This window comes from Eschscholzia californica, unplaced genomic scaffold (assembly GCF_041429995.1).
Source record: "Eschscholzia californica isolate CP2 unplaced genomic scaffold, dmEscCali1.0.p SCAF_1, whole genome shotgun sequence".
In the NCBI taxonomy this organism is placed as follows: domain Eukaryota; kingdom Viridiplantae; phylum Streptophyta; class Magnoliopsida; order Ranunculales; family Papaveraceae; genus Eschscholzia; species Eschscholzia californica.
Window position 1 is genome coordinate 28,359,805 of NW_028238198.1, and position 25,633 is coordinate 28,385,437.

General features: G+C 35.8%; 1 protein-coding gene and 1 pseudogene across 3 annotated transcripts; both read right to left on the bottom strand.

Moving 5' to 3' along the window:
* Window positions 1-2,672: 2,672 nt before the first annotated feature.
* Window positions 2,673-5,331, bottom strand: LOC147565770 (transcription factor bHLH30-like). Of its 3 annotated transcripts, none has more exons than XM_086668005.1 (3): window positions 4,871-5,331; window positions 3,814-4,144; window positions 2,673-3,703 (listed from the first exon to the last, which is right to left on the bottom strand). In XM_086668005.1, the coding sequence occupies exons 2-3, from the start codon at window positions 4,090-4,092 to the stop codon at window positions 3,182-3,184; spliced, it is 801 nt and encodes a 266-aa protein (XP_086524131.1). In that variant the 5' UTR covers window positions 4,093-4,144; window positions 4,871-5,331; the 3' UTR covers window positions 2,673-3,181. The 3 variants fall into 3 exon arrangements, with proteins under 3 accessions (XP_086524131.1, XP_086524134.1, XP_086524139.1); XM_086668008.1 differs by lacking the exon at window positions 4,871-5,331 and adding an exon at window positions 4,481-4,678; XM_086668013.1 differs by lacking the exon at window positions 4,871-5,331 and adding an exon at window positions 4,481-4,512 and having other exon boundaries at window positions 3,814-4,139.
* A 13,218-nt stretch (window positions 5,332-18,549) lies between these two features.
* On the bottom strand, window positions 18,550-21,036 carry LOC147565771 (uncharacterized; annotated as a pseudogene).
* Between the last annotated feature and the right edge of the window lie 4,597 nt (window positions 21,037-25,633).

Here is a 25,633-nt window from a genome sequence, read left to right on the forward strand (position 1 = left end):
TGTAAGGGATGTTTGGTTATGTATAAGTAAAAACGAAAATTAAATGAGAGAAAGTGATATATACGTTATGTATATTAACCCCCCAAATCACGCTAAATTGATCGCAGAAAAATATACTCTTTCAAATCTGAAAGTTAAGTGAGAGAAAGTGATATATACGTTTTGTATATTAACCCCCAAATCACGCTAAATTGATCTCAAAAAATATACTCTTTCCAAATCTGAAAGTTAAGTGAAAGAAAATTAATTTGAATCGAAACAAAATTACATAGTAACAGAGAGAAAATTAATTTGGTTTCCAAATCTGTAAAGAGAGAAAATTGATTTGGTTTCCAAATCTGTAAAGATAGAAAATTGATTTGGTTTCCAAATCTGTAAAGAGAGAGAAAATGGATTTGAAAATATCCTTTATTTCCTATTTAATCCCCCGAATCACGCAAATTGATTTAATTTCCAAAACAGATTCGATGAGAGAGAAAATCGATGATTTCGTTTCCTTTTTAAAACCAAAAATCACAGTACAGAATGCCGTTTAAAATTTCGTTTGACCCCACATTAGAAAAATAGCGGGAATTCAGTTTGGTACAGGGACGGTATATTGTTTAATATACTAAGGGTTTTTGGTCGAAAGTGCAGAAAGACTAAAAACCTATTTTTTGGGAAGATTTGACCCTAAACCTTTTTTCAACATTATTTTAGGCCTACTACCCATGGACCCTATCTAGAATAACATCTTAATTTCAAGAGGCATATGTCCAATACATTGGAGACCATCACTAAAACTCAATTTTGTACTCGAACTATTCTGATAACCGAAATGTTTCACATGCATTAATTAATTGTAGGAGATCTGTTTCAAATGTTTCACTTAACTGATCACCAGTTTGGCCGGAGGCCTTTACCCGCGCCCTTAGCTAGCTGTGTGATAGTTATTTTGGTTTACAATTACTAGGACGCAAATCAAGACTTGTAGTTGACTGTCGACGCAAATCAAGACTTGTAGTTGATTGTCGACCTTTGTCGACATTGTTACTCACTAGTAGGTTCATAGTCGAACGACAACCTTCTTTTGATGCAGTGAAGTTCCACATATGAACTCTGTTAGTGTAAATATGACATCTAGTTTAGAGAACCTGAATATTCATTATTGTGCTGAAATTAGAGTTGATTTTTGCTCGACATAACTTGACAAACTCAAAAATAGAGCAAGCCATTGCGTTTTTCTCGTCAAGGTCTTTAATTAGAGCCAAAAATCACTTGAATTTGACTTCGGATGAATGAGATTATCAAGTTCAAAGTTTGGATGAAATTCGGTTAATTGAGGGACTAAACAAGAAAAAGGAAAAATTGGTTTGGGGTTCATTTGGGCAAAGAGAATACACCCAGATCGGACAGATCGCGTTTCAGTCGCGCCAAATGACAAGATCTAACAAAAGAGAATTTATTCTGGCACATCCTAGAAGACATACACCCAGTCATTTTTACTGTTACATAAGTGTAAAATGTCTTAAAGAAAGAGAATTTATTTTCGCCTTGACTATAACATTTTTTTTCTAATCCTCCCATTTTTCTTTTTGTTTATTTGATTTCAAAACCAAGACTATCTAATATTTTTAATTAGAAGTGCGATTTCAAATTGCTAAATCAGATAAGAGCATCTCTAATGCAAAACTCAAAAAAAATCTAGATTTCATCCTATGTGTCAAGTTTCAATTGAGATTCTCACTCTTAAGTGGCGGAAATAGATATCATCAATTTTTTTTTGTCTCCTAAACGTATCGTATTTACTTATGTCACATAGTTATTTTTGTAAATAAATAATTAGTTATCTAAAAAATACAGAAGATTCGATTTCAATTGGTTGAAATGCTAATATTGATGAGTTGGACAATTGGAGATATCTCAAGAGGGCACTCTAAATAGAGTGCCCTCTTGAGATATCTCTATTTCACCCTCGACACGTCATCTTAGAGGCTAAATAGAGTGTTGCATTAGAGAGAAAAAAACTTTAAGATCATATGTGGCACTCAGAATTTCTAAGATTGAGTGTTGCATTGGAGATGGTCTAACACATAAGGAATACAATTCTTCTTTCCAATCTTGAAGCAAAAGTAGGAATACAATTCCTCTTTCTAATATTGAATAACGTACACTATTATTTAGAAATAGAAAGTTAGATATTGATTGTTCTCTTCCTTATTCTCTTTCTGTTAATTTGAAACGAAAGTATTTTTGATTCATTTACAAATAAAGTCAAAACAAGAAGCAATTTATGGGTGACTCAGTTAAGTGACTTGCGGAATCAACTCTTTCACATCCCTAGGAGTGAACCTATATATATGCCATTAAATTATGGTTGAAGTCACACGTTATTTTGTTGGGAGATTTTATAGGACCCCCTCATTTTTGTTAAAAGGCCTCCCCTCAGTGATAATTTAGCAAGTAAAATGGTTCATGGGGAGGCCTTTTAATAAAATTGGGAAGGCCTTATAAAACTTCCCTATTTTGTTTGGGCATAAAATACAGCTTGTATAACTTATTCTGTTTGAACCATAGAAGACAAATAAAAATCAACTAAGAACTTTATCAATTTGAGTGGAAGAAAGAAGTAGAGAATGTTTTGAAGTGAATCCAAAACTTTTATCATTAAACATTTAAACTACCCACTACTGTTTCAACAAAAAAAAAAACTACCCACTACTAATATATTAAATAACAAGTTGTTTATCACTAAACACCCAAAATCTCATCTAACCCACATATACTTTCTATACCTTCCTTCTATCTAAATACATATAACTTCCCCATATCCCCATTTCCTCCTCATTACAAAATTAAAAAAAAGTAAAGAACTAAATTATGATGCTCAAAACTACAATTTTAAAGTCGGAAAGCGATAGCCGAAATCAGACAGAATAACTATCAAATTTTGCTTAATATCGGCAAAATCAGACTGTCCTATCTCAGATTTGGGTTTAGTTTGGTCCCCTTTTCCACAGAGTCTCATGGTTATCTAGAAAAACATACAAAAAAAAAAAAAGCATGGTTGTTAACCCAACAATGTGGTATTACTAGAATATGATCTACTAGCTTCTTCTTCTCTTTTCCACCGCCTATGCAGAAGCTCATTAAAAGTGGAAAGTTAGGTCATAAAGTGTATTAAACAAAGAATCTTTAGAAATCATTGGAAATCGACTAAGCGGTTGTTGTGGTGACCTTGAGAAATACGCGGCCGCTTATTCCCCGCCACCACTGATCCCGACGTTATTCTTCCTCCTCCACTCACGGCGGGCTTATCAAGAACCCCCTTTAATACTCTTCTTAACATTCCCAATTCTTCCAACCTCCTACCACCACCATTACCACCACAACTTTGTATAGTTAAAATACTCTTTACCCTTCCTCCGGCAGTAGAAATCTCCGCCTTCACCACTTTAACTCCGACTGATTTCATTGCCTGTGCTAAATCCGCCATTAATTCCGGTCTATCTTCACAACAAAATGACACCCTTATCAATGATGATAATGATGAAGATGACTCTTCATTAGGGTTTTGAACGTAACTTAACATTAACTCGTCTGTTTCTTGAGGAAATGACAACCAGCATCCGTCACCATCTTCGCCTGAAACAATATCAGAAGCTACCTTCTTCAATTCTCTCACATGCTGTACTACTTCAGCCAACAGAGAAGCTTTGTCTGTCTGTGTTCATACAATAAAACATCAATTTACATCAATACCCTTTATTTTAAATCCAATTTTAAGCTTACCCATTTCAGATTTTACAGAAAAAAATCAAGAAATTAACTTACTTTGATTGTATTAGGAAGAAGAGTTCTAAGGGTTGATAAATGACCATTAATTCTTTCTCTTCTTCTTCTCTCTGCTTCACTATGACTTTTATTTGCTGCAATTGCTTTTGTATCAGACATTGATTTTGAACTGAGTGATGATGAAGTAGTAAGAGTTGGGTTATTATTATCATCTTCCATCATCATCATCATCTCCATTGATGATTGTGATGAAGTAAACCCATGCATGAAATTATAACCATTTGAATTTTCAGATGAAGTCCCATAAAAAGGAATCATCTCTTTTTCCTTTTTCTTCAGTCAACAACAGAGCTACTACTCTCTTTCTGCACTAAAAAGAAATATAAAAAAAAGAATCAAAAGTTAGGGTTAACAAGAAGTAAGAACACTGATCATACAAGTCAAAAAAACCCACAAAAAGAAGAAAAATTTGACAACAAAAAGCATAAAGTGGAAATAAACTACTTGATGCTTGGAGAAAAGAGATAGAAAGTTTTCACTAGGAGAAGAAAAGTACAGAGATAGTGTGGACTAAGTTGAGGATTGTGGAGATTTTAGTTGAAATCTTTCATAATATTGAAATTTAATCAAAACCCATATTTTATCTAGATTTTGATTCATACAAAATCATGAGGATTCTTTCATTAAACCCCAAATATTGAGTTACCTAATGAGATTGAGATTCATCTATTCTTACCCATTATCCATTACAACTACCACTTACTTATAAATCAAGAACCAGGAGATAAAGATGAAGAAGGGACAAGAGAGATGAGGTAATGATCATAAAAAATAACAGAGAAAAGACCAGTCGAATATGAGAGAGAGAGAGAGAGAGAGAGGGAGGGAATTATAAAAGAAAGACAAAAATTAGAGACAGGGGAGGAGGGGAACAAAAGAACAGACATTTCTTCCTTCTGCTATCTGTTTCTCTGTTATTTCTGATCTCTGTACTCTGTTCTTACTCAGCTATTCAGTTAAGTGAAACATTTGAAATAGAGAAAGAGAGAGAGAGAAATAAAAAAAAGGTGGTTAATTAATTGATAGGAGTACTTACTAGTATTAAAGACTGAATTTGAATAATTTTGATTCACTTCCTCTGTTTTGAGCTAAAAAGAAAGGATTAAAACATATTATGAAGGTAAAGATTAATAACAGTTCCGAGGAGAAGAATGAAACTTGGATTCCTAGATGAGGAGAGAGAAAGTGGTTGTGGTTAGGGAATGAAAAGGTGGCACCGCAATCATTCCTCTGGGCCATTACGGCGGCGTTAATCAGCTTTTGTGGTGGTTTGAAAAGAACGGTGAGGGTAATCAACGAAGGGATCGACTAAACTCTAGAGGCACTCGACCGAGTTGATATTCGCTGCCAACTAGATGAGTAAAAATCGCGTAAAGAAATTTGATTTCAAACCAATATTGATCCTTGATGAGGAGTAACAGCGTAAAGAAATTTACCGGAGACCCAACCAAGGGTCGGGACTAATCCCTGATCCTAATCCGAGCCCTTGCTTTGGCTATGGTACAGATTGTTCCGTGTCCTTTATATCCGAGTGGCAATATGTATTTGGAGTCAAAAGGAGATTTACTTTAGTCCATCTTTTCCTCAGAGTGTTAACAGTCTTTTTCGTGTTAACAATTTTTTTTTCGGGTTAACAATTTTTTTCGGGTGCTCTTAGTCAGATTCATCAATAAATCTCTCTGTCTCTCCTCTTACTAGGGGGGATGTGAAATCAGATTAGCATCTCTTTAGATTGGTCCTAACTTACTATAATGGGACAATTTGGTTTCACATAACAGTCAAGAACTTTGACTGAATTTATTTAAATGAAGAATGTTGAAGATTTTGGGTAGTATAAAAGCCAAGGAAGTAGCTAAATAATGTATGAAGCCAAATTGGTCAAAAAGGAATGTAGAAGAAATTACATTTTGTCTTGTGGACCCATGAATAATTTGGAACTTCATTATAGATCACTAGCCAAGGGACTAGACAATAAGAGTACTTCTTTTACTCCATCTCTTTTCCTTTTAAGTATGTTTTTTCATTTTAGATAAGGAATTGCTTCCATCTCCCAAAAATATGTCACATAACTATTATTTATATTTGTAAGTACAAGACTAATAATTAATAAAAGTTGAGTGCCTCTACAAAGGTTCAGTCCGTTTGTTCTTCAGTTGCCTCTCTTTTAATATTTGTGTGAGTTTGGGATTATGTTTTTTCGGTATCGTTGAACTCCAACACAAATTAGATTCAATTTGGGATGTCTTAAGATTGTCCCCATCTGTGGGAGCGCTAAGAGTGAGGCGACGCAAGAGTAAAGAAAAAAGGAGAGTTGCCTATAGACGCACACATAAACGTCATATTTGAAGTCTACGAGATCGCGATCTTCTCTGAATAAGCCATTATTGTATATTTCAAATTTTTTTTCATAATACTTTTATTTATTTATTATCTGTTTTTCGACGTCAACTACAAACAACAATCAAGGTTGTGTCTTAGAATCAAGGGTCTTGTGCAAAATTTTAGTTACGACCTTCGAATAACAATACGAGAGCTTTAACTTTTTATACGTAGTCAGTGATGATTTATTTTTGGAAATGATCCAAGTATATATAATTTTTAAATATGGGATATCCTAAAGTTTATTTCACAAATACGCATTAATTAAAGTTTTATATTGAATCATGTCACTACTTCTCCCAGACTTTCACTTCTCATCGTTATTAAATTGGAATGGTTAAGAAAAATTGAGAGAGGCAAATTCAAACTCAAAACAATAAGAGCAAGTCCAATGTGGTGGGGGTTGGGGTTCCCAATTTGAATTTGGGAGCCCCAGCCCCCAGCCCTTGGCCTCCAACCCGGGAGCCCCGGGGCTGGGTTCCCGGTGGGGCTGGGAGCCCCATGCTCCCGGGTAGGGGTGGGAATCGGGCCGAGCTCGGGTACCCATGGGTACCTAAGGTCCCGGGCCGGGCGTTCCGGGCTTCTAATTCTCTCAAACACTAGAGTTGTCAGGCGGACTCGGGCCGGGTAAAATCAAAAATAATTTGCACATGGCCCGTCATGGGCACTTCTACAAACGGGTAAATCGGGTAACGGGCGTTTCGGGTAGCGGCTTACCCGTTTATTTAGAGAATAAACTTAACATATATATATTTTGCTCTTCAAAGACATAAACCAAAACATAACACAAATGTATAACTTCATTTTCAACATTATGCAACATAAATGCATAAAATGAAACATTCAAAACTTATGAAGTCACACTAACATCTTCATCTCTATTTTCTCGTATCTAGGCCTTGGAATTTTAAGAAATCTAGTGTTCATGTCAGCTTAAGTGAAAAGAACCCTAGAAATTTGGGTCTAATACACCGGGACTGGTAAACGGGCTTAGTGCTCCGGCAAGCATATTTTAAAGGGTGCCCAAGGCCGCCCATAAAAATATAACGGGTCGGGCAGGTAGTGCTCATGTCGTGTTTCGGGCTCGTTCATTAGCCCATCGGATTCGAGCGATCCGGATCGGGTAACGGGCTCTCGGGCTAGATTCCACCCCTACTCCCGGGCTACCAAATGGGAGCCCGGGCTTGGGGGCTCCTAACCCCCAAAATATGGTCGTTGGGAGCTCCAACGGCCATATTTGGGGTGGATCCCCTTTTTTTTAAATTTTTTTAATGTTCTTTTTTAACTAATTATTATTTTAAATACTTCTTTTTTAAGTAATTTTATTTAATTTTAATTTTTTTTTGTTTTTTTTTGTGTTTATCTATTTGAAATTATCTCTCTCGAATAATATCACATTTTAATTCATAGTCGAAATTTAAAATCAAAATTTCGCACACGTACTTCGCACACGTATATTATTTTGATTTGAGAGCCCCGGTTGGGAGCCCGACATTGGAATCGAAAAAAGCTTCGGGACTCCCAAAATTCAAGGACTCTCAAAATTGAGAATCCGAGCCCCACATTGGAGTTGCCCTAACAAGGATAAAACGTCGGGTACATCATGGTACCAATGAAAGTTTTTATTTGAAACCATTTGTACCAATGAAAGTTGTGGTTGATAAGAATGCATATTTTGTCACCAATTTCAAACCATGACGTCGGTGGGTAGGAGAGAGAGAGAAAGGGGAGGGAAATAAACAGTAGGAGGAAAGAGGGGGAAGAAGGGAATATGTGTCGTATCAGTCAGAGAAAACGGGCGAATAATTGTAAGGCATGTTTCACTTGAGGCTACGTTTTTTGGATGTTATGTCACGTGAATCCCCCATTAGATTTCGACCATTCCCATATTCCTATCCCACTTATTCTTTTCTGACCCGGTTTATATGACCCGACCCAGACACATTCTACTTTTTTGTTTTCTTTATGTGTTTTGTAGTGTAAAATACTGCTTGAAATCCCCCACCTTGGCCTCACATATCCCATTATCAATAATCGGGCTTACTTGAAAAATTGGTCTGGCGTCTAAAAACAGAACCCAACGCAATTTGGGTTAAGCTGCTTAAAGCTAAATACTTCTATAAAAATCAAAATTTTGGTCTGGCTAAACAAATCAACTCGTGAACGTGGAAAACCATAAACAAAAAACTGGAAAAGATCAATTCCTTTTCCATTTGGCAAGTCCACGATAATGATCAAATCAACATTTGGAACAATTACTGATTCCTAACCGTCCTCCTTCGATTGCGAACATTCATAACTCATACTCTTACTCGTGTGCCTCAATTGATTCAAAACAATTATTGGAATGACAATTTAATCTCCATCATCTTTGACACTGACACTTGTAATTCTATTCAATCTATTCACATCGATGTAGAATGACAGGATACCTTAAAGTGGACACTAACGAAATCTTCTTATTACGCCGTTACCTCGATGTATCACCAGCTAATGGAAGAAAAGAATAACTTGCTCACACCGATATCAATTGGAACTTTATCTGGAAGATGAAAACTATCCCTAGAATCTCGCTCCTTCTATGGAAATGTTGCTCAGGCAGCCTGCCAGTCAGACATCGTATTGGTAAGTACATTGGTAACATTTACTCTTGTCCGTATTGTAATCAAATTGAATCTCATGATCATGCTTTGTTACAATGTCATTTTGTCAAATTGGTTCTATTTTAATACACAGTCCACTAACATTATATCTTTAAAGGAATTGATCATATCTTGGCATACGATTAGAGATCAGGATAACATAAATCTAGATACATATTATTCCACCATACTCTAGTTTATCTGGAAGGCTCGTTGTGATCAATGTTTTCAACAACAAATAATTTCGCCCTAGCAAGTTTTTAAGCAAATTATGATTTTTCTTAACTTTACTAATCGTCGCACTACTAAATGTAACTCCCCAGATCTGGTCTGTTCGTGAGAACAGACGAACTCCGGCGAAGGGTTCCTTCGCCGGAGTTCTTAGAGAGAGGAGAGAAATAAAATAAAAAAAATTTAGTTTGAAGGTCGCCGGCCGGAAATTTGGCCGACCGGCGACCTCTGCCGGAGAAGGTGATGAGGTGGCGTGACATGACAGAGAGAGAAAAAGAGAAGGAGGAGAGAGAGTGACGGAAAGTTAAAGTTAACGGAAATAGGGGCCATATGGGTATTTCTCGTAAAGTAGGGGGCCAGACGGGAAGTTGGTCACAAAATTGGGGGCCATTAGGGAAATAACCCTTAAAATAAATACAAATGCCTCTTTTATAACCATTAAAGAACATGTTGGAATCGGTTGGATACTACATAGTCACAGAGCTCAATTCATTTCAGTTAAAGTTTCTTCAACCAGAGTCAGAAACTTAGAAGAAACCAAAATTATTGCACTCTTTGAAGGAATCAAATCGGTGGATAATCAGACTTACAAATTCATTCATGTTGAAAGTGGCAATCAAGCAATGTTAAAGCATCTCCAAAATCCAACACACTTGATTCAATGGCAGTCTAAGATTCATGCTACAGAGAACAGGAAACTATTCTGAAACTATTGGGCTAGAAATAATAATTGTAATAGAATTTGGACAATAATCCCTTCTTTTCTTCTTCATAATTATTGCAATAACTCTTTGATTTAATAAAGTTGTAGCTATTGCAACAAAAAAAAAAAAATCTTTCAGAGGGTCTCTTCACACTTTCCGTGAACTACGGACCAAGCAGTCATGACCCACAAACTTGCCAGTACGAGAGCATTCTGGCTGGCCTGGGTATTTTCTATTCAAGACCAACACGGATTAGGCCGGGGTATTTTATCTTCCAAATCTGCTGTGGGGAGTTTCTTTTTTATGAGGAGTTGCATATTTTAGCTAACTCAATGGTCATGGTGGGGCAACTAAATACGGCCTAGGGGATTTTCAAACAGTAATGTTGTTTGTTGACTATATGGTATTTTTGTGATGATAATTTTAGCATATACTTTCAACTTTGAAGGACATTTTTGTAAGACATTATCGTGACATTAATTGATCCACTTAAGTCTCATTTTTTACCAAAAAATTATCCCAGTTTTAACATTGTGTTTGAGTTTCAGAAGCTTTGAGAGGAAATGGCTTAAAAGTTAAAACGCTCCGTAAAGTGGCTCAAAATGGATTGACAAAAATGGTGGGAAAAGTGTCCCAAAAGTGGTCAAAACAACCTGAAGTGATAAGAATTTTTTGATGAAAGGTCCAATTTTTGGGCCCAAATACAAAAAAAAAACCCAACAGGGATTATTAACCCACCCAAAACCCAAAAATCAACTAATATCTCAAATCAAACCCAAATACACATCCCTATGCTCAATCTGGACCCAACTTGTATCTATCTCTATGACCTAATATTTTCTTCTAATCCCTCTTTTGCCCTCCTATATAAATCCAACAACTCTCTCCCTCTATAAGAAACCATATCTTTCTCTCTCCAAAATATCTCTCTTCCAGAAATCAAATATCTTTCTCTCTCTCCATAATCTGTTTTCACTTTCTCTCTCTACCATATTAAAATCGAACCTCACCGACCATCATCTTCTTCAATCATCATCTTCATCTCTCTACAGTCATCATCTTCTTCAATCATCATCTGCACTTTCTCTCTCTACCTAAACCGAAACACAAACCCTAACCCTCTTTTCTCTCTCGAACCTCACCGACCATATTCAAACTTTTCCACCTTCATCTCTCTACAGTCATCATCTTCTTCAATCATCATCTTCGTTTATCGCCATATTCAATCTTTTTCACCTTTCTCTCTCTAAATAAACCGAGACACAAACCCTTTTCACGTTTGAGCGACCTTCATCATCTTCTTCGTTTGAGCAACCTTCATCATCTTTTATCTTCAATCATCTTCTTTAATGGAGGTTAAAAAAACTTCAAATCTGGTTTTAGGGTGTTTTCATGGTGTTTTCATGGTGTTTTCATAGTTTTGTAGAGAGTTAAATATATAGATTTGTAGATCTACTTATTTGAAGCTCCATTGGTGAGGTTGTTCTGGGTTTTAGGGTATTTTCATGGTGTTTTCATTGTTGTTCCGTACATATTTGTTAATATTAGCAACCACTTCTCGTTTTGTAAGCAACACTTTACAGTTTGTCTAAACATTTTACGGGATGTGTTAACACTATTCCGTACAGTTATGTTAACGGTAGCAACTTGTTCTCGTTTTGTTAAAACACTTTACACTTTGTGTTAACATTTTAAAGGATGTGTGAACATTTTGAAAAATGTTCACCAAAATTTTGTATTAAAGATGTTCATATCAGTCTGACGTTTTCTAAGCATTTTAAGCAGTGCCTAAACATTTGTTAAATTGCAAAGCAGAATTCAATTTAAAATACCTACACTTCTCCGCTGATGAGAGAACTTTTGATTTTGAAACGGACATATTCCGCCGTTGTGTAACATTTCCAAATTTGCCTTAACATTTGTTAAATTGTTTGGCCACTACCCAGACAAACTAAACATTCCGTATAATGTTGTGACATTCATCTAGATGTTGTAACAACACTCTTGGATGTCATTCGACGAAGATTATGAACAAGATGACAAAGCACAGAGACGCCGCTATTGGATGGAATACATTTCTTTGCCCCTCCATTAATTATGTTCAGGATGGGAGATTTAAAGTTGTCGAGACGTGAGTTACGTCGAGGCAGACCCACTTATTTTTGAAGTTTATTCCACTCTTACATGCTCTTGCCGGCGTTTGCAAGTAGACATTCTGAAAAATGTTGAATGAATGGATTGTGCCTTGATATATTTTCTTAAACAAAAATGATATTTATTTCTCTTAATCATATAATGTTATCAACATTCCTCAATATGTCTATATATCTTTGGTTGTGTCTTCACATTTTGTTTATTTCTTTACACATTCCGAAAAATGTTGAAAGAATGGATATTTATGTGGTTAACTATTCTTTTGTAGATTTCTTTTTCATCCAAAACAAAGGCAAAACTGTAGATTACATTCATAATAATGTTAGAACATTATCGATTGTGGCTTCATATATTTTCTTAAACAAAAATGATATTTATATAGAGTTTGAATCATAAAAGGTTAGCAACATGACCAGCATTTTGTCGACATTGTCTAAAATGTCTATACATCTTTGATTGTGTCTTCACATTTTGTTTACTTCCTCAGACAAACTATTTATTGTCTATGCATCTCATATATTTTGAAGAACAAAATAATATATTAAACAAATGTAATCCATATTCTTTCAACATCAAGATCCCATAACAAACAAAAAAAGTACAATACCACACAAAATAATTTACAATCATTTTTTGTTTGTCCTCTAAGCAAAATTGAAGTCGTTGTGGGTTTACGAATGTGAACATAACACCGTTTCTAAAAAACAACTTCACTATTGCTTAGAACTTCTTTTCCCAAAGAACAAAATATCAACCACACTTTCAATTCAGGTTTAATCTCCACAATCTTGTGTTTTCCTTCAATATTGATGACACTGCCCGATGCTTCAAAAACACAGTAATACATATGTTAGTATTTCTATATATTACTTGCAAACACTGTAAGACTTATGCAAACAATCTGTAAAATGCCATACCACCACCACTAATGTACAAATATATTCTGAAATGGATGAAGATTAGGTAACTTGCATGCTACATTATACATAATGCTTGAGGAACAATTTCTGCAATTCTTAAACATTCTTGAAAATGTTCCAACATTATCAATAATGCTTTAACATTATCCATAACTATACACTGAACCCTAGGAATAATGTAGACAACATTTTCCAAAATGCCGGGACACTACCAATAATATGAAAATATTATACTTAATGCTAGACCACAATCAATATTGAGAGGACATTTCAAAAATCCGATGCCACTGTTTTTCCCAAATTTTAACTTTTTTCACAGAATCTTATGTCATTTCGTATGCATTCCTAAACATTATGCAAAATGTTTAGGAATGCATCTTACCTTGGTCTGTGATTCAGTCACCTTTAATATTTTTTTGTCTTCTTTACTAGGCCCTGCAGTTGTTGTCTCTTCACTAGCCCTCTTTCTAGAGCTACCTCTTTGTACAACCTATTGTCTTGCTGCTGCTGTTTCTCCTTTTTAAATGTTTTGCACAAAATATTTCTACACAACCCAAAATGTCAAAAACATATCAATTTTTACTCATTAATAACCACAAAATCCATCAACACCCCACTAAATGTTAAAACATAAACCAAATTGTCTGCCACATTGAACAATAACATCACTGCAATAATCAAGTAAAACTCCCAAAAATCATAAACAAAGTACTAAATGTCTCAACATAACCCCAATTTCTGGAACACAACCCAAAATGTTAAAACAACTCATTCATTTCATCAACATTCTAGAGAACAAAAACTGGACTACAAATGCTTCCAAATTGTCCCTTGCTACCTTCTGAACTGCTTTCAAATTACATTTGTTATTTCAAGAATTTTTCTTCTTTTTCTCCTTTGGCTCTGTACGTTGAGCCTCCACCATCTGCTCTTTCGATTTGGATGTCGCAGATCGTTGCTTCAAACACACAGTAATAGATATGTTAGATCATTCAGCAAAATGGTCCAACACGACTACAAATGCTACAACACTGTAAGCTGATGCCAATGATTTTCAGAACTTTTCACAAAACCCTAGGAATAAGAGTAGGAATAAGTGAAGCACCATTTTACAGAATGACAACACACTAGCAGTTATGCCAAAACATTATACGAAATGCGAGACCACAAACAATACTGAGAGGACAAACTCCAAAATGTCTCGAAATTATGTAAAATGCTTAAAAATTGTTTGAAATATTTATAGAATATCATACCTTTGTCTGTGATGATGTCACATTCATCATTTTCTTGCCTTTTTACCAGGCCCAGCGGTGGTTGGCTCTTCACTATCTTTTATATGTTTTCTACACAAATTGAAATGTTTGTAAGATATCCCCACATGTTTGAAACAAACCAAAAATGTTTCTACACAACCCAAAATGTTACATCATATCAAGTTTCAGGGGTAAAAACCACCAAATGCATCAACACCCAACAAATTTTTTTTATAAAAAAACAAAATGTCTCCAATATTTACCAAAAAGAGAACCCAAAATGTCTCAACATAACCCTAATTTCTTTAACAGAACCCAGAATTCTAAAACAAACCATTCATTTCATCAACAAAGACAAACAACCAAAAATCGAAAAAAAAGTACTAAATGTCTCCACAGAAACCTAATTTTCTGATCACAACAAAAAATGTAACAACAAACCCATAATTTCAGCAACAAACCTAACCTAAAAACTTGATGAAGAACCATAAACCCCAAAATTATCTTCTGTGAAGATGCATGATTCCGAAATCAGAAACAAAATCCATAAATGTTTTATCACAAACCAAAATGTTTTCAACAAACACGAAGAACAACAACTTAAGAGCAAGTTAAACCCCAAAAATCAGAATCAAAGTACTAAAGGTGTGAAACGAAACCCTAATTTTTTTAAAACAACCCAAAAGTCAAAACAAACTCATAATTTTACCACCAAAAACCCTAAAACTTGACCAAGATGTTACATCATATCAAGTTTCAGGGGGTAAAAACCACAAAATGCATCAACACCCAACCAAATTGTTTTTTTTTTTTTTAAAAAGCTCTCCAATATTTACCAAGAAAAGAACCCAAAATGTCTCAACATAACCCTAATCTCTTTAACACAACCCAGAATTTTAAAACAAACCATTCATTTCATCAAGAAAGACAAACACCCAAAAATCGAAAACAAAGTACTAAATGTCTCCACAGAAACCTAATTTTCTGATCACAACCCAAAATGTTACAACAAACCTAACCTAGAAACTTGATGAAGAACCATAAACCCCAAAATTACCTTCTGTGAAGATGCATGCTTTCGAAATCACAAACAAGATCCATAAATGTTTTATCACAAACCAAAATGTCGACAGCAATCACGAAGAACAACAACTTTAGAGCAAGTTAAACCCCAAAAATCAAGATCAAAATACTAAATCTGAAAGACGAAACCCTAATTTTTTGAAAACAACCCAAAATGTTCAAACAACCCTAAAACTTGACCAACAACAGAGAGATGAAGAAGATTTAGAGGAAGAACAGAGACGTACCTGTGTGAAACTCTGACGAACAGAAATTAGGGTTTGATGATGCTCGAACAAGAGAGAGAATCACTGGATTTGTTGAAAGAGAGCGAAATAGAGAGAGAAATGAGAAGATCAAGTTGCTTGTTGAAAGAGAGCGAAATAGAGAGAGAAATGAGAAGATCAAGTTGCTTGTTGAAAGAGAGCGAAATAGAGAGAGAGATGAGAAGATCAAGATGCTCGAACAAGAGAGAGAATCACCGAATTTGGTTTCGTTTGATCGAGATAGAGAGAGAGAGGCACCAAAACGTTTTGAATGAAGAGAGATAGAGAGGGTTTTAGTTTCTAATCAAGGCTGTAGAGTGAGAGAGCGTTTTGAGAGGAAAGACGTTTTGAATGACGAGAGAGAGAGAGAGTCTTAGGGTTTTAGTGTCTAATCACTCAGACTAGAGAGAGAAATAGAGTGGCATGTGTTTGGCTGAGCAATGACAGAGAGGAAGGACGTTTGGGCGGGAAATGGGTGAGGGACATAAGAGGTAAGTATTTCTTTTCACTTTTTGGGTTTTTTTAGATATTATTCCCTATTGGGTTGGATTTCGTATTTGGGCTCCTTTTCTGGGCTTTAGATTTATCCTCTCAAGTGATAACAAAAGCATAGATAAAAGTGGCTTAGAAAGAATCAATGAAGTGGGATACAAAAAATCGCCACGATTGATAAAAAACATTCCTAATGTGCCCCAAAATCGTTACATAAGTAGCTTAAAAACGTTACATGTGCCCAGAACTCCAGAAGTGTCCCCAAAATTTTTTTTTTGTTTTTTGTTACCAAAAGTTATTGAGTGTCCAAAACCATTGCTATAATAGTCTTCGTTGGAAGTTGCCCCAAAAGTGTTTCTGAATGTGCCCTAAAAATGTATTTTTGTATCCCCTTAAAACTTAAGCCGTCGCCCCACTGGCTACATAAGCATCACAGTGTGTAGCTGCCCAGGGAAATTCTAAAAGCTTCATGTTCTTGCTATAGGCACTCCCTACAGTCACCGGTGTTCATGACGGGCGCCTTTAGCAGTAATTGTGGGGGTTGGGGGGCGCTTATGGAACTTACCAATTAGGTGGATCATTAATAGAACAGAAGAATAATAAAGATGTGAATCAAGTATGCGAGATAACTCAAAACTGGATCTGATTTACAACAACTGTGGGTTGGATTTCACAAGCTTGATTTTTATCCTCTAGATCTGGGGTGTTGAAAAAAGAGACTAGAGGTGATTATATTTTTCGGATTCCTGCATTGTTGTTGAACTGAGAAACTATCAACAAGGTGAAAAATGTATATGATTCACGTTAACTCCTAATGTCATTACACACAAACAACAAAGTCAAAAAGTTAAGATTCTTGATTGTCTTGGTGTCGTTTGGCAACCAAAAGTATAAGTATTTTTGCTTGTAGTAGAAGTTCTTTTGCTTCAAAAAAGTCAAAAATTATCAAAAGTATATTTGACAAAAGGCCAGCGCTTTGGGGAAAGCTAAATAGTTTCCGGGGTGTGAAATTTTAAAGGGAATATGTGGAATTTTAGAGATTTTCCGGGGAAATAAATTTTAAAGGGAAATAAAAAAAAACACTCCACCTCACCTCACTCTCTCTCCACCTCACCTCACTCTATCTCCACCTCACCTCACTCTCTCTCCACCTCACCTCTTTGTCTTCTCCGATTTGGTCGCCGGCCGAAAAATTTTCCGGCCGGCGATCATGAAGAAAAAAAAAAAAATTCACTCTCTCTTTCTCTCTACAAACTCCGGCGAAGGGGTTTCCCTTCGCCGGAGTTTCTAGAGAGAGAGAGTGAAAATTTTTTTTTTTAATGGTCGCCGGCCGGAAAAATTTTCGACCGGCGACCTAATCGGAGAAGATAGAGGTGAGGTGGAGAGAGAGTCAGGTGAGGTGGAGAGAGAGAGAGCTAAGGTGGAGAAGTATTTTGCTTTCCCCTAAATAAAATTGTCAAACAAAATTGACCAATTTTTTACCAAGTCTTCACACCCCGGAAACTATTTAGCTTTCCCCAAAGTGCTGGCCTTGACAAAAATATTACTTATAAGTAAAAAGTCAAAAAATTAGTTTGATAATGTAATTTACTTTTCTATTTTCTTTTTCTCATAAAGATACTTGATTTTAATTGATTTTGTTCGGAATTTTCATGATTACTCTTTTGGAAGAGATGGCGGCAATATTTGTGATAGTTGTGGTGGTGGTGGTGGTGGAGCCTTCGAGGTATGGTGATGGAAGTGTGGTGGTGGTTGTGATGTGATTGAGATGTGGTAGTGGTGAAGTTCGGTGGCGGAGGTGGTTGTAGTGGTAAAGGTATGTGGATGGTGATGGATGCACGAGGATGGTGTTGGTGGAGGTATGGTGTTGGTGGAGAATGTACGACGGAGGTATTGGACAATGGTGGTGGTGGAGGTACGGTGGTGGTGGAGGTACGGTGGTGGTGGAGGTACGGTGGTGGTTTAGGTATGGTGGTGGTGGTCTGGTGGAGGCAAGGGCGGAACCAGGATTTTAATCCCGGGGGGACTGACCTTTGAGTTGAAGTAAGCAGATTTTTTGCCTACGAAAGTTATTATGGATTTAACTTCTACTAAATTTGCATCAACTACTTGCAAAACCAAAATTTGAAGGCATTGTTAATAGACTGCTTAAAATTTTAAGTTCATTCAGAAAATAAAAAGAAATTAATACCCGATGAGATGCACAATAGTTTTCTCCTTTGTCTATATCCTCATGTACTAAATTATGGTATTTGTTCACTTCAGTACCTGTCAAAATAACATATTTCGTAAGATATAAACCAATTAAAGCTAGATTTGAAAAAGTAAAATTGGAAAGGAAGATAACTGACTAAATTGAGATCATCGTATAAGAATAAGCAAAATCGAACTAACATTTGCATTCACTATATTGTCTTTATGTAAACCAAATTCATTATATATTCAATAAAGACGACTTGAATACCGACAAACAATAAAAAGAGTCACTATCTGATCAAAAGATATAAGAATTACTCAATGATATGAAAAAACTCAAAAATATAAAAATTACTACGGACAATCATAAGAATCATTTGTTCCTCGCGATCATTTAAAGAATAAAGCCTATGTTACTTGAGTTGTGCCCTACGATCTTTCAAAGAACAAAAGTCATCAATTATCGAATCAGAATCAATCTTTTCAGCAAGCTCTCTCTCAATATGAATAATCATACAATCTCTAAGAAAATCATCTTCCATTTTGGTGCGAAGTTTTGTCTTGACGAGTTTCATGGCTGAAAATGCTCGTTCAGTAGTTGCTGTAGAAACTGGTAAAGTTAATACTAGACAAATCAATCTATGAATTAGATAATAATCCTCTGACTTTCTTGTTTCAACCAACTTTTTACTCAACTCCAAAATAGTTGACATATTCTGAAATTCAAGATGTTTGGTAACATCAACCTCATAATGTAACAACTGACACCTCAAAATAATTATCTCTTGACTGCTAAAATCTTGTGGATAATATTTTTCAGCGAGTCTGCAAATATCATCGACCTTAAAGGACTTATAAGCGCCTCTCGGGTCCAAAGCTGAACTAAGAATAAGAAGTTCCATAGTATTCTCGTTAAACCTTGTGTTCAACTCTACTAACTGAAAATCTATTGCAGCATTAAACAAATCCACACGATAATGATGTGATACAGTAATAAAGTCACGTTGTTGAGCAGAATGAAGTGTGCCTACGAGATAACGAGAGTTCATATCCGGAATTACGATGTCGTGTTTGTTACAAAATGAGTCAACATGTTTAATGAAATCAACCCAACCATCTTCTCTCAACTTCTGAAGAAATGTTTTTGTATTTATAACTAAGTTCATTACATTGACAATATCTTGAGACTTTTGTTGAAGAGCTTGACAAAACATATCTGTGATTTCCATAACTTTACTCATCAACTGTAATATAAAGACGAATTCAAATGATGTCATTGCAAGATAAAGACCCTGAGATTCCCCTCGTAAAGCAATATTTGTTGTGGTTTCCATAATTTCTCTAAGAACTGCACATGTTGCACCAAACATAGTAATCAAACTCCTAACATAACCAAAATGAGAACTCCAACGGGTAGCTCCAGGACGATGCAAGTTACTCATTTGGTTGCCTCCTTTACCTGTCTCGAGTTCACCGATAGCTAACATTTTTGAGATTTCATCTAAACGAGAAGATTGTAACACATCTTGACGTAGAGGAGAGGCACAACCAAAATTAACAATTGCATTTAACTTAGAGTAAAATCGCCAAATATCACCTACTTCTTTAGAAGCTCCAACTAATGCTAGTTGTAGTCTGTGTGCAAAACAGTGCACATAATATGCTGTTGGGCAATCTTTAAGAAATAAGGCTTGCAGTCCATTAAAGGCACCCCGCATATTGCTAGCACCATCATACCCTTGACCTCGCATGTTGTCAATGTGAAGGTGGTTATGAGCAAGGACATCAGATATAGCTTGTTTAAGAGTCAACGCAGTAGTGTTTTTAACATGCAACACATCAAAAAATCGCTATTTGATAACACCGTCATCATCAACAAATCGCAAAACAATGGCCATTTGCTCTTTAAATGACTCGTCTTGTGCTTCATCAACAAGAATGCAATATTTTGAATTCCCAACTTCTTCACGAATCTTTTTTCTCACTTTGTTAGCAAGAATGGACAATATTTCTTTCTGAATCTTAGGAGATGTATACTTGGCATTTCCTGGAGCATTTTCTAAGACTACTTTTGCAATTTTATCACTTACTGAGGCCAAAAGCTTTATCAATTCAATGAAGTTGCCACGATTTGATGAATTTATAGATTCATCATGACCTCTAAATGCGCATGTTTGATATGCAAGATACCGCAAACAATCAATTGTCATTTTAAGCCTTAGCCGATTTTTCTCAATATCTTCCTTAGATTGTATATTGATTAATTTGTCGATGTGACGAGATGTGTCTCCTAAATCTTTGCAAGCTCTTACTGCCTTCATGTGCACAGAATCATGTTCCCCCATATGTGTTAGGAACGCACATTTGCTTCCGTCGTTAACTCGTTTCCATTTCCTAAACCCTTCAACCGTAAATACTGAACGCTTTGGTGGATTTGATTCAAAAACGAAGCATGGAAGACAAAATGCAGCATCTTTTGCAGGAGAATACTCGAGCCAAGGAAACCGAGTAAACCACGAACCTTGGAATCTGCGGAGTTGTTTCCCAGATTTAGTTTGTGGATACTCTTGAAGGACAGGTTGGTACGGTCCGACATTAAGATATGCCCTTCGAACCTCGTCTTGTTTATTAACCGGATGTTGCCATACTTGAAGACGTAATCCTGGATCACGTTGAAAAAAAGAAGCTTCAACATTTCCTAAAGGTTCAACCGGTTGTGTACCAGTTCCCCTGTCTTCGACCCTTCGAATATCAAATAATGGAGAATTAAGAGGTTGCTCATCAGGTAATGAAGTGCCAGCTTTAGATGCGGCGTCTTCTTTTGTCTTGTTGTGTTCTCGAGGTTTAAAATACGAATCTATAGTCTTCCCTCGCTTAGTTACTTGAGGAACTTCTGACATCTTATTAGAATGCTAAAAAGTATAAATTTAGAGTTAAATTGGATCAAACTATTAAATAAACAAGTGTATATAAACATAAAATAAATCAAGATATATGTATATATAACAACCTAAGACACATCTACTTACATATCACCATATAAACATAAAATAAATCAAGATATATGTATATATAACAATCTAAGACATATCTACTTACATATCAACATAAAATAAATCAAGATATATGTATATAACAATCTAAGACATATCTACTTACATATCAACATATCAAAATAAAAGAAATCAAGATATATGTAAATATAACAATATAAGATGTATGTACTTACATATCAACATATCAAAAACAATTAATGAAATCTAAATATTACAAACATAGTCAAAACTATAGACAATCAAATAAACAAAAGTAGCTATGTTTAATAGATGCATATTAGACATATTATCAAACACTTCATGTGCAGAAGTAAATTGACCAAATTATTGTATGAGTTTGAATACCTAAACTCAATTCTTTTTACAAAAAAGTATAACACATAAAGCGCATTCAAATTCATATACAAACAACTTGTCAAATTAATAAGTAATTTGATTTTGAATTTGAAATTCCTAAGAGTTCTTCAAATTTGAACACAAAATCAGCAAACTATATTCATAAATCAAGCCTTAAAAAATACATAGAATGATAGAATGGAATGATAACTTACTAGTATTTGATTTTGAAGTTGAAGTTGAAACCCCCAATTTCTTAAATTTAAACTTGACCAAACCCTATAAACAAAATAAAATTCATGAAAACCTTCAAAGAATTGTTTGGATAGGTTAGAATTTTCAACCCAATACTAATTACTAACCTTCAATTGCATGAACAACAAAGATTGGTCCTGACTCCTGAAATTTATAGCATTAGCAATGAGCCAATGAAGATTTAGTGGAGTTATTCGTCTCTATCCGGCAGCAGTTTCTAATAGTTCATCAAGTCCGTAACCCTTCAAAACTCCAACCCCTAAGAATTAGACAATAGGTTGAAAATACTAAATTAGCCCTCTTTTATATAAATATTACGAAATTGCCACCGGGCAGCAGCCCAGTTTAGCCTCTTAGTAGTTCCGCCCTTGTGTGGAGGTGTTGTGGTGATGGATGTATGGTGGTGGTGAAGGTACGGTGGTGGTCAATGTATGGTGGTGGTGGTGGTGTATGGTGGGTGGTGGTACTTTTTGTTGTGGTGATGGAGTGGAGATAAACAAAAAAAAAAAATATTTGGTAAAGTAAAATTTATGCATGTGTTCGAACAAAAGTTAGGAGTACTTTACTTTGAAGTCAAAAGTTAAAAATCTGAACTACAAAAGAAAGTCAAATTTTAACTTAAGTGAAGCCGGAAATTTTCACGTTACCAAACTAATTTTTTTACTTTTCTACTTAAATAAACAAAAAAATAATTTATTTTAGTGTTGTCAAACGACACATTAATCTGAAACCCTTGGGACCAAGACTCTAATCAGAGTATCAAACAGTCTTCCAAATTTTCAAGTACTTCATTCTTTTTGAAACTATTGATTTAATTTAAAGAAGAAGATATACAGAGGGAGCCCCTTCCTCCCACAAAAGATAGACGAAGAAAAATTACAATATTTGTATCATAATTGATTGTTCTGCTAGAGACGGACAAGCTCAAAATCACCTCTATGCTCCACCATTGTATAAGCTCCTTTCTAAAGATCGTCTTGTGCTTCTCCATTTTGAGTCCCTATAGGATCTCATCTGTGATATGTGATAAAGCCACGAATATTTCAGTAGTAGTTTTTGTTTTTCTTTATAAGTCAGATCTGAATTGAGTCGAATTTGCAAATTTCAAAACATTTGTTTTTCAGTGGCTCGTAATAATTGACTCGTTCGAATGTCTATCTTATTTGACCTTTTGTCTCTCTATGTAAGACAATATTCAAAACTATGCTCGTATTGAACTGGGACACCTTTGTACCGTTGGTTCAGCCTGTGGCTGGTTGACCAGATCATTTGGGAGGTATAGTATACCACAGTTATGTGGGTGTACAAAATGAACTCTTCTTGGTGGCGTTTCTATATACCACGTGTGAAAAGTGTTGTATTTAGCTCCCAACAGGTGACGTGACAATGGATGGGAAAGCACGTGACTGACTCACTGAAATATATTTTCTGATTTGTTCTTCCGGTGATAAATGGAGCGTTTCACTCACCTCTCCAAGTGGGTTAACAAAACTCACACAAATTAGCAACGGTTCTCGTGGTTCCTAGTTGTGGGGAGGACCATATCAAATTAGGGCTGCCACTCTACTAGTTTATCTCGAACTGAACTAGAAATGTTCACATTGGAGTTGTAAATCTTTGGGTTATTTCTAGAGGCCCCCTATTTTGTAACCAGCTTCCCGCATAACCTCCTACTTTATCAATAATACCGAGAACGCCCTCTTTTTCCTGTTACCGTAGGTGTCCATTACTCTCTCTCTCTTCCATCTCATCACCTCTCTCTGTCACGTTAACTCTCTAGTCACATCATCATCTTCTTCGATAGGGTCGCCGACCGGTCAAAAATTTCGGCGACCGGTCAAAAATTTCGGCGACCTTCATACTAAAAAAAAAAACTCTCTCTCTCTCTAAACAATACGGCGAAGGAAAATCCTTCATCGGTGGTCTGTTCGAACAAACCTTGAAGGTCTGCGAGCAGATCTGGTGAACCAGACCTCCGGCGAAGGGTTTCCCTTTGCCGGAGTGTTTAGAGAGGAAGAGAGAGAAAAATTTCTTTTTTTTTTAGTATGAAGGTCGCTGGCCGATCAAAAATTTCGGCGACCGGTCGTCGACCTTCTTACTTTAGAAAAAATCTCTCTCTTTAAACAATCCGGCGAAGGAGAACCCTTCGTCGGTGGTCAGTTCGAACAAAGCTTAAAGGTCTGCGAACAGATCTGGTGAACCAGACCTCCGGCAAAGTGTTTTCTTTCGTTGGAGTGTTTAGAGATTGAGAGAGAGAGATTATTATTTTTAGTATGAAGGCCGTCGGCTGGTCGTCAGGATTTTTGACCGGCCATCGAACTTATTGGAGAAGATGATGATGTGGCAAGAGAGTTGACGTGGCAGAGAGAGGTGATGAGATGGAGGAGATAGAGTAACAGACACTTAACGGTAACGGAAAAAATAGAGCCTTCTCGGTATTATTGATAAAGTAGGGGGCTACACGGGCAGCTGGTCACAAAGTAGGGGGCCGCTAGGGAAATAACCCTGAATCTTTTGATCCCAATGATAGATAGTAGGGAGGGTAATTTTAAAAACCAAATTTGGGGTATAATAGAAAATCAGACCCAAATCTAAATAATGTTTGAAAATATCCATTTTGTGAAAGTACAATTTTACCTATGAAATTAACGTGAAAAATATTTTTGAATAAACCTTAATTTGCTCTCAATAATTTTGTAAATTTCTGGACAAATTCGGTTTTGCTAAAAAATTATTTTACAAAAATGTTTTGCACGTTGTCTTTTTTCGCATTTGACAAACACAGTCTGACACTAACATTTTGGCTAAAGTATTTTTAGATTTGTAAAGAAAAATATGATTTCTGCATTTTTTGTTTTGCTTTTGACAGAAACATTAGACTAATGCATTTTTTTTGTTTGTCTTTTGCATAAATTAAAATGCTATGCATATTATTCTTTGTACTTGACAAACTCATTAATGGGTAAATAATATTTTGGCTAATGCATTATACATGTTCTTAACAACATAATTATGTATGTTCAACATCTATATAATAAGGGAGGATGGTATCTTTTTCCCTCCTCCCAATGGTCAAGATTGAGTTTCACACATATATAAAAGAGGGCTCAGATTTATCTTCTTAAAATTTAATGGATGGGATTTGAGGAACAAAAGATCTAATGGTTTTAAATGAAAGAGGGAAAGAAGGAGCATCTTTGAAAAGATGCCATCTTTTACTCTTCCCTCCCAAACACCCGGTACAACACGTCCTTCTCTCATCTCTTCAACTTTTTTTTTTTTCAAAAGTCCCCTTCCCGCTCGGCCGCTCTCATCTTCGTCAACTTCGATCTCATGATCCGTGATGCAGGTATCCCTCGCTCTCTATCTCTCTGTATGTTTGTTTCTTCCTCACACACACACTCTGTTCAGCTGAAGTGTTAGAGAGAGAAAGAAAACCCCTAGCCCCCAAATTAAAATACTAAACTAGGGTTTTAATGGAGGCTTCTAAGTTCTAATTAGGGTTCTGAAGTTACCTTGAAAACTAGGGTTCTTCTAATTAGGGTTCAACTTTTTGACTTTGATAAAACTAAACCCACTTTTGGCTAAATTCATTTTGGGTTCTCTGATTTTGTTGATAGGGTTCTCTCGATTCATGGTTGTTGATAGGGTTCTTAGAGGTGCTAATGAGATTCTGGTGCTAATGAGATTTTGGGTTCTCTGACTTTGTTGTGTTGTCTTTTTTAGGTGAATCGGGGTTAGGGTTTGAACTATCATTTTTTAGGCAAACAGCTCAGACTTCTTATATCGCCTCCCCCTTTTCAGCATTCTCTCTCCGACTTGCATAATTTTCACTTTCCTATTTCTCTAT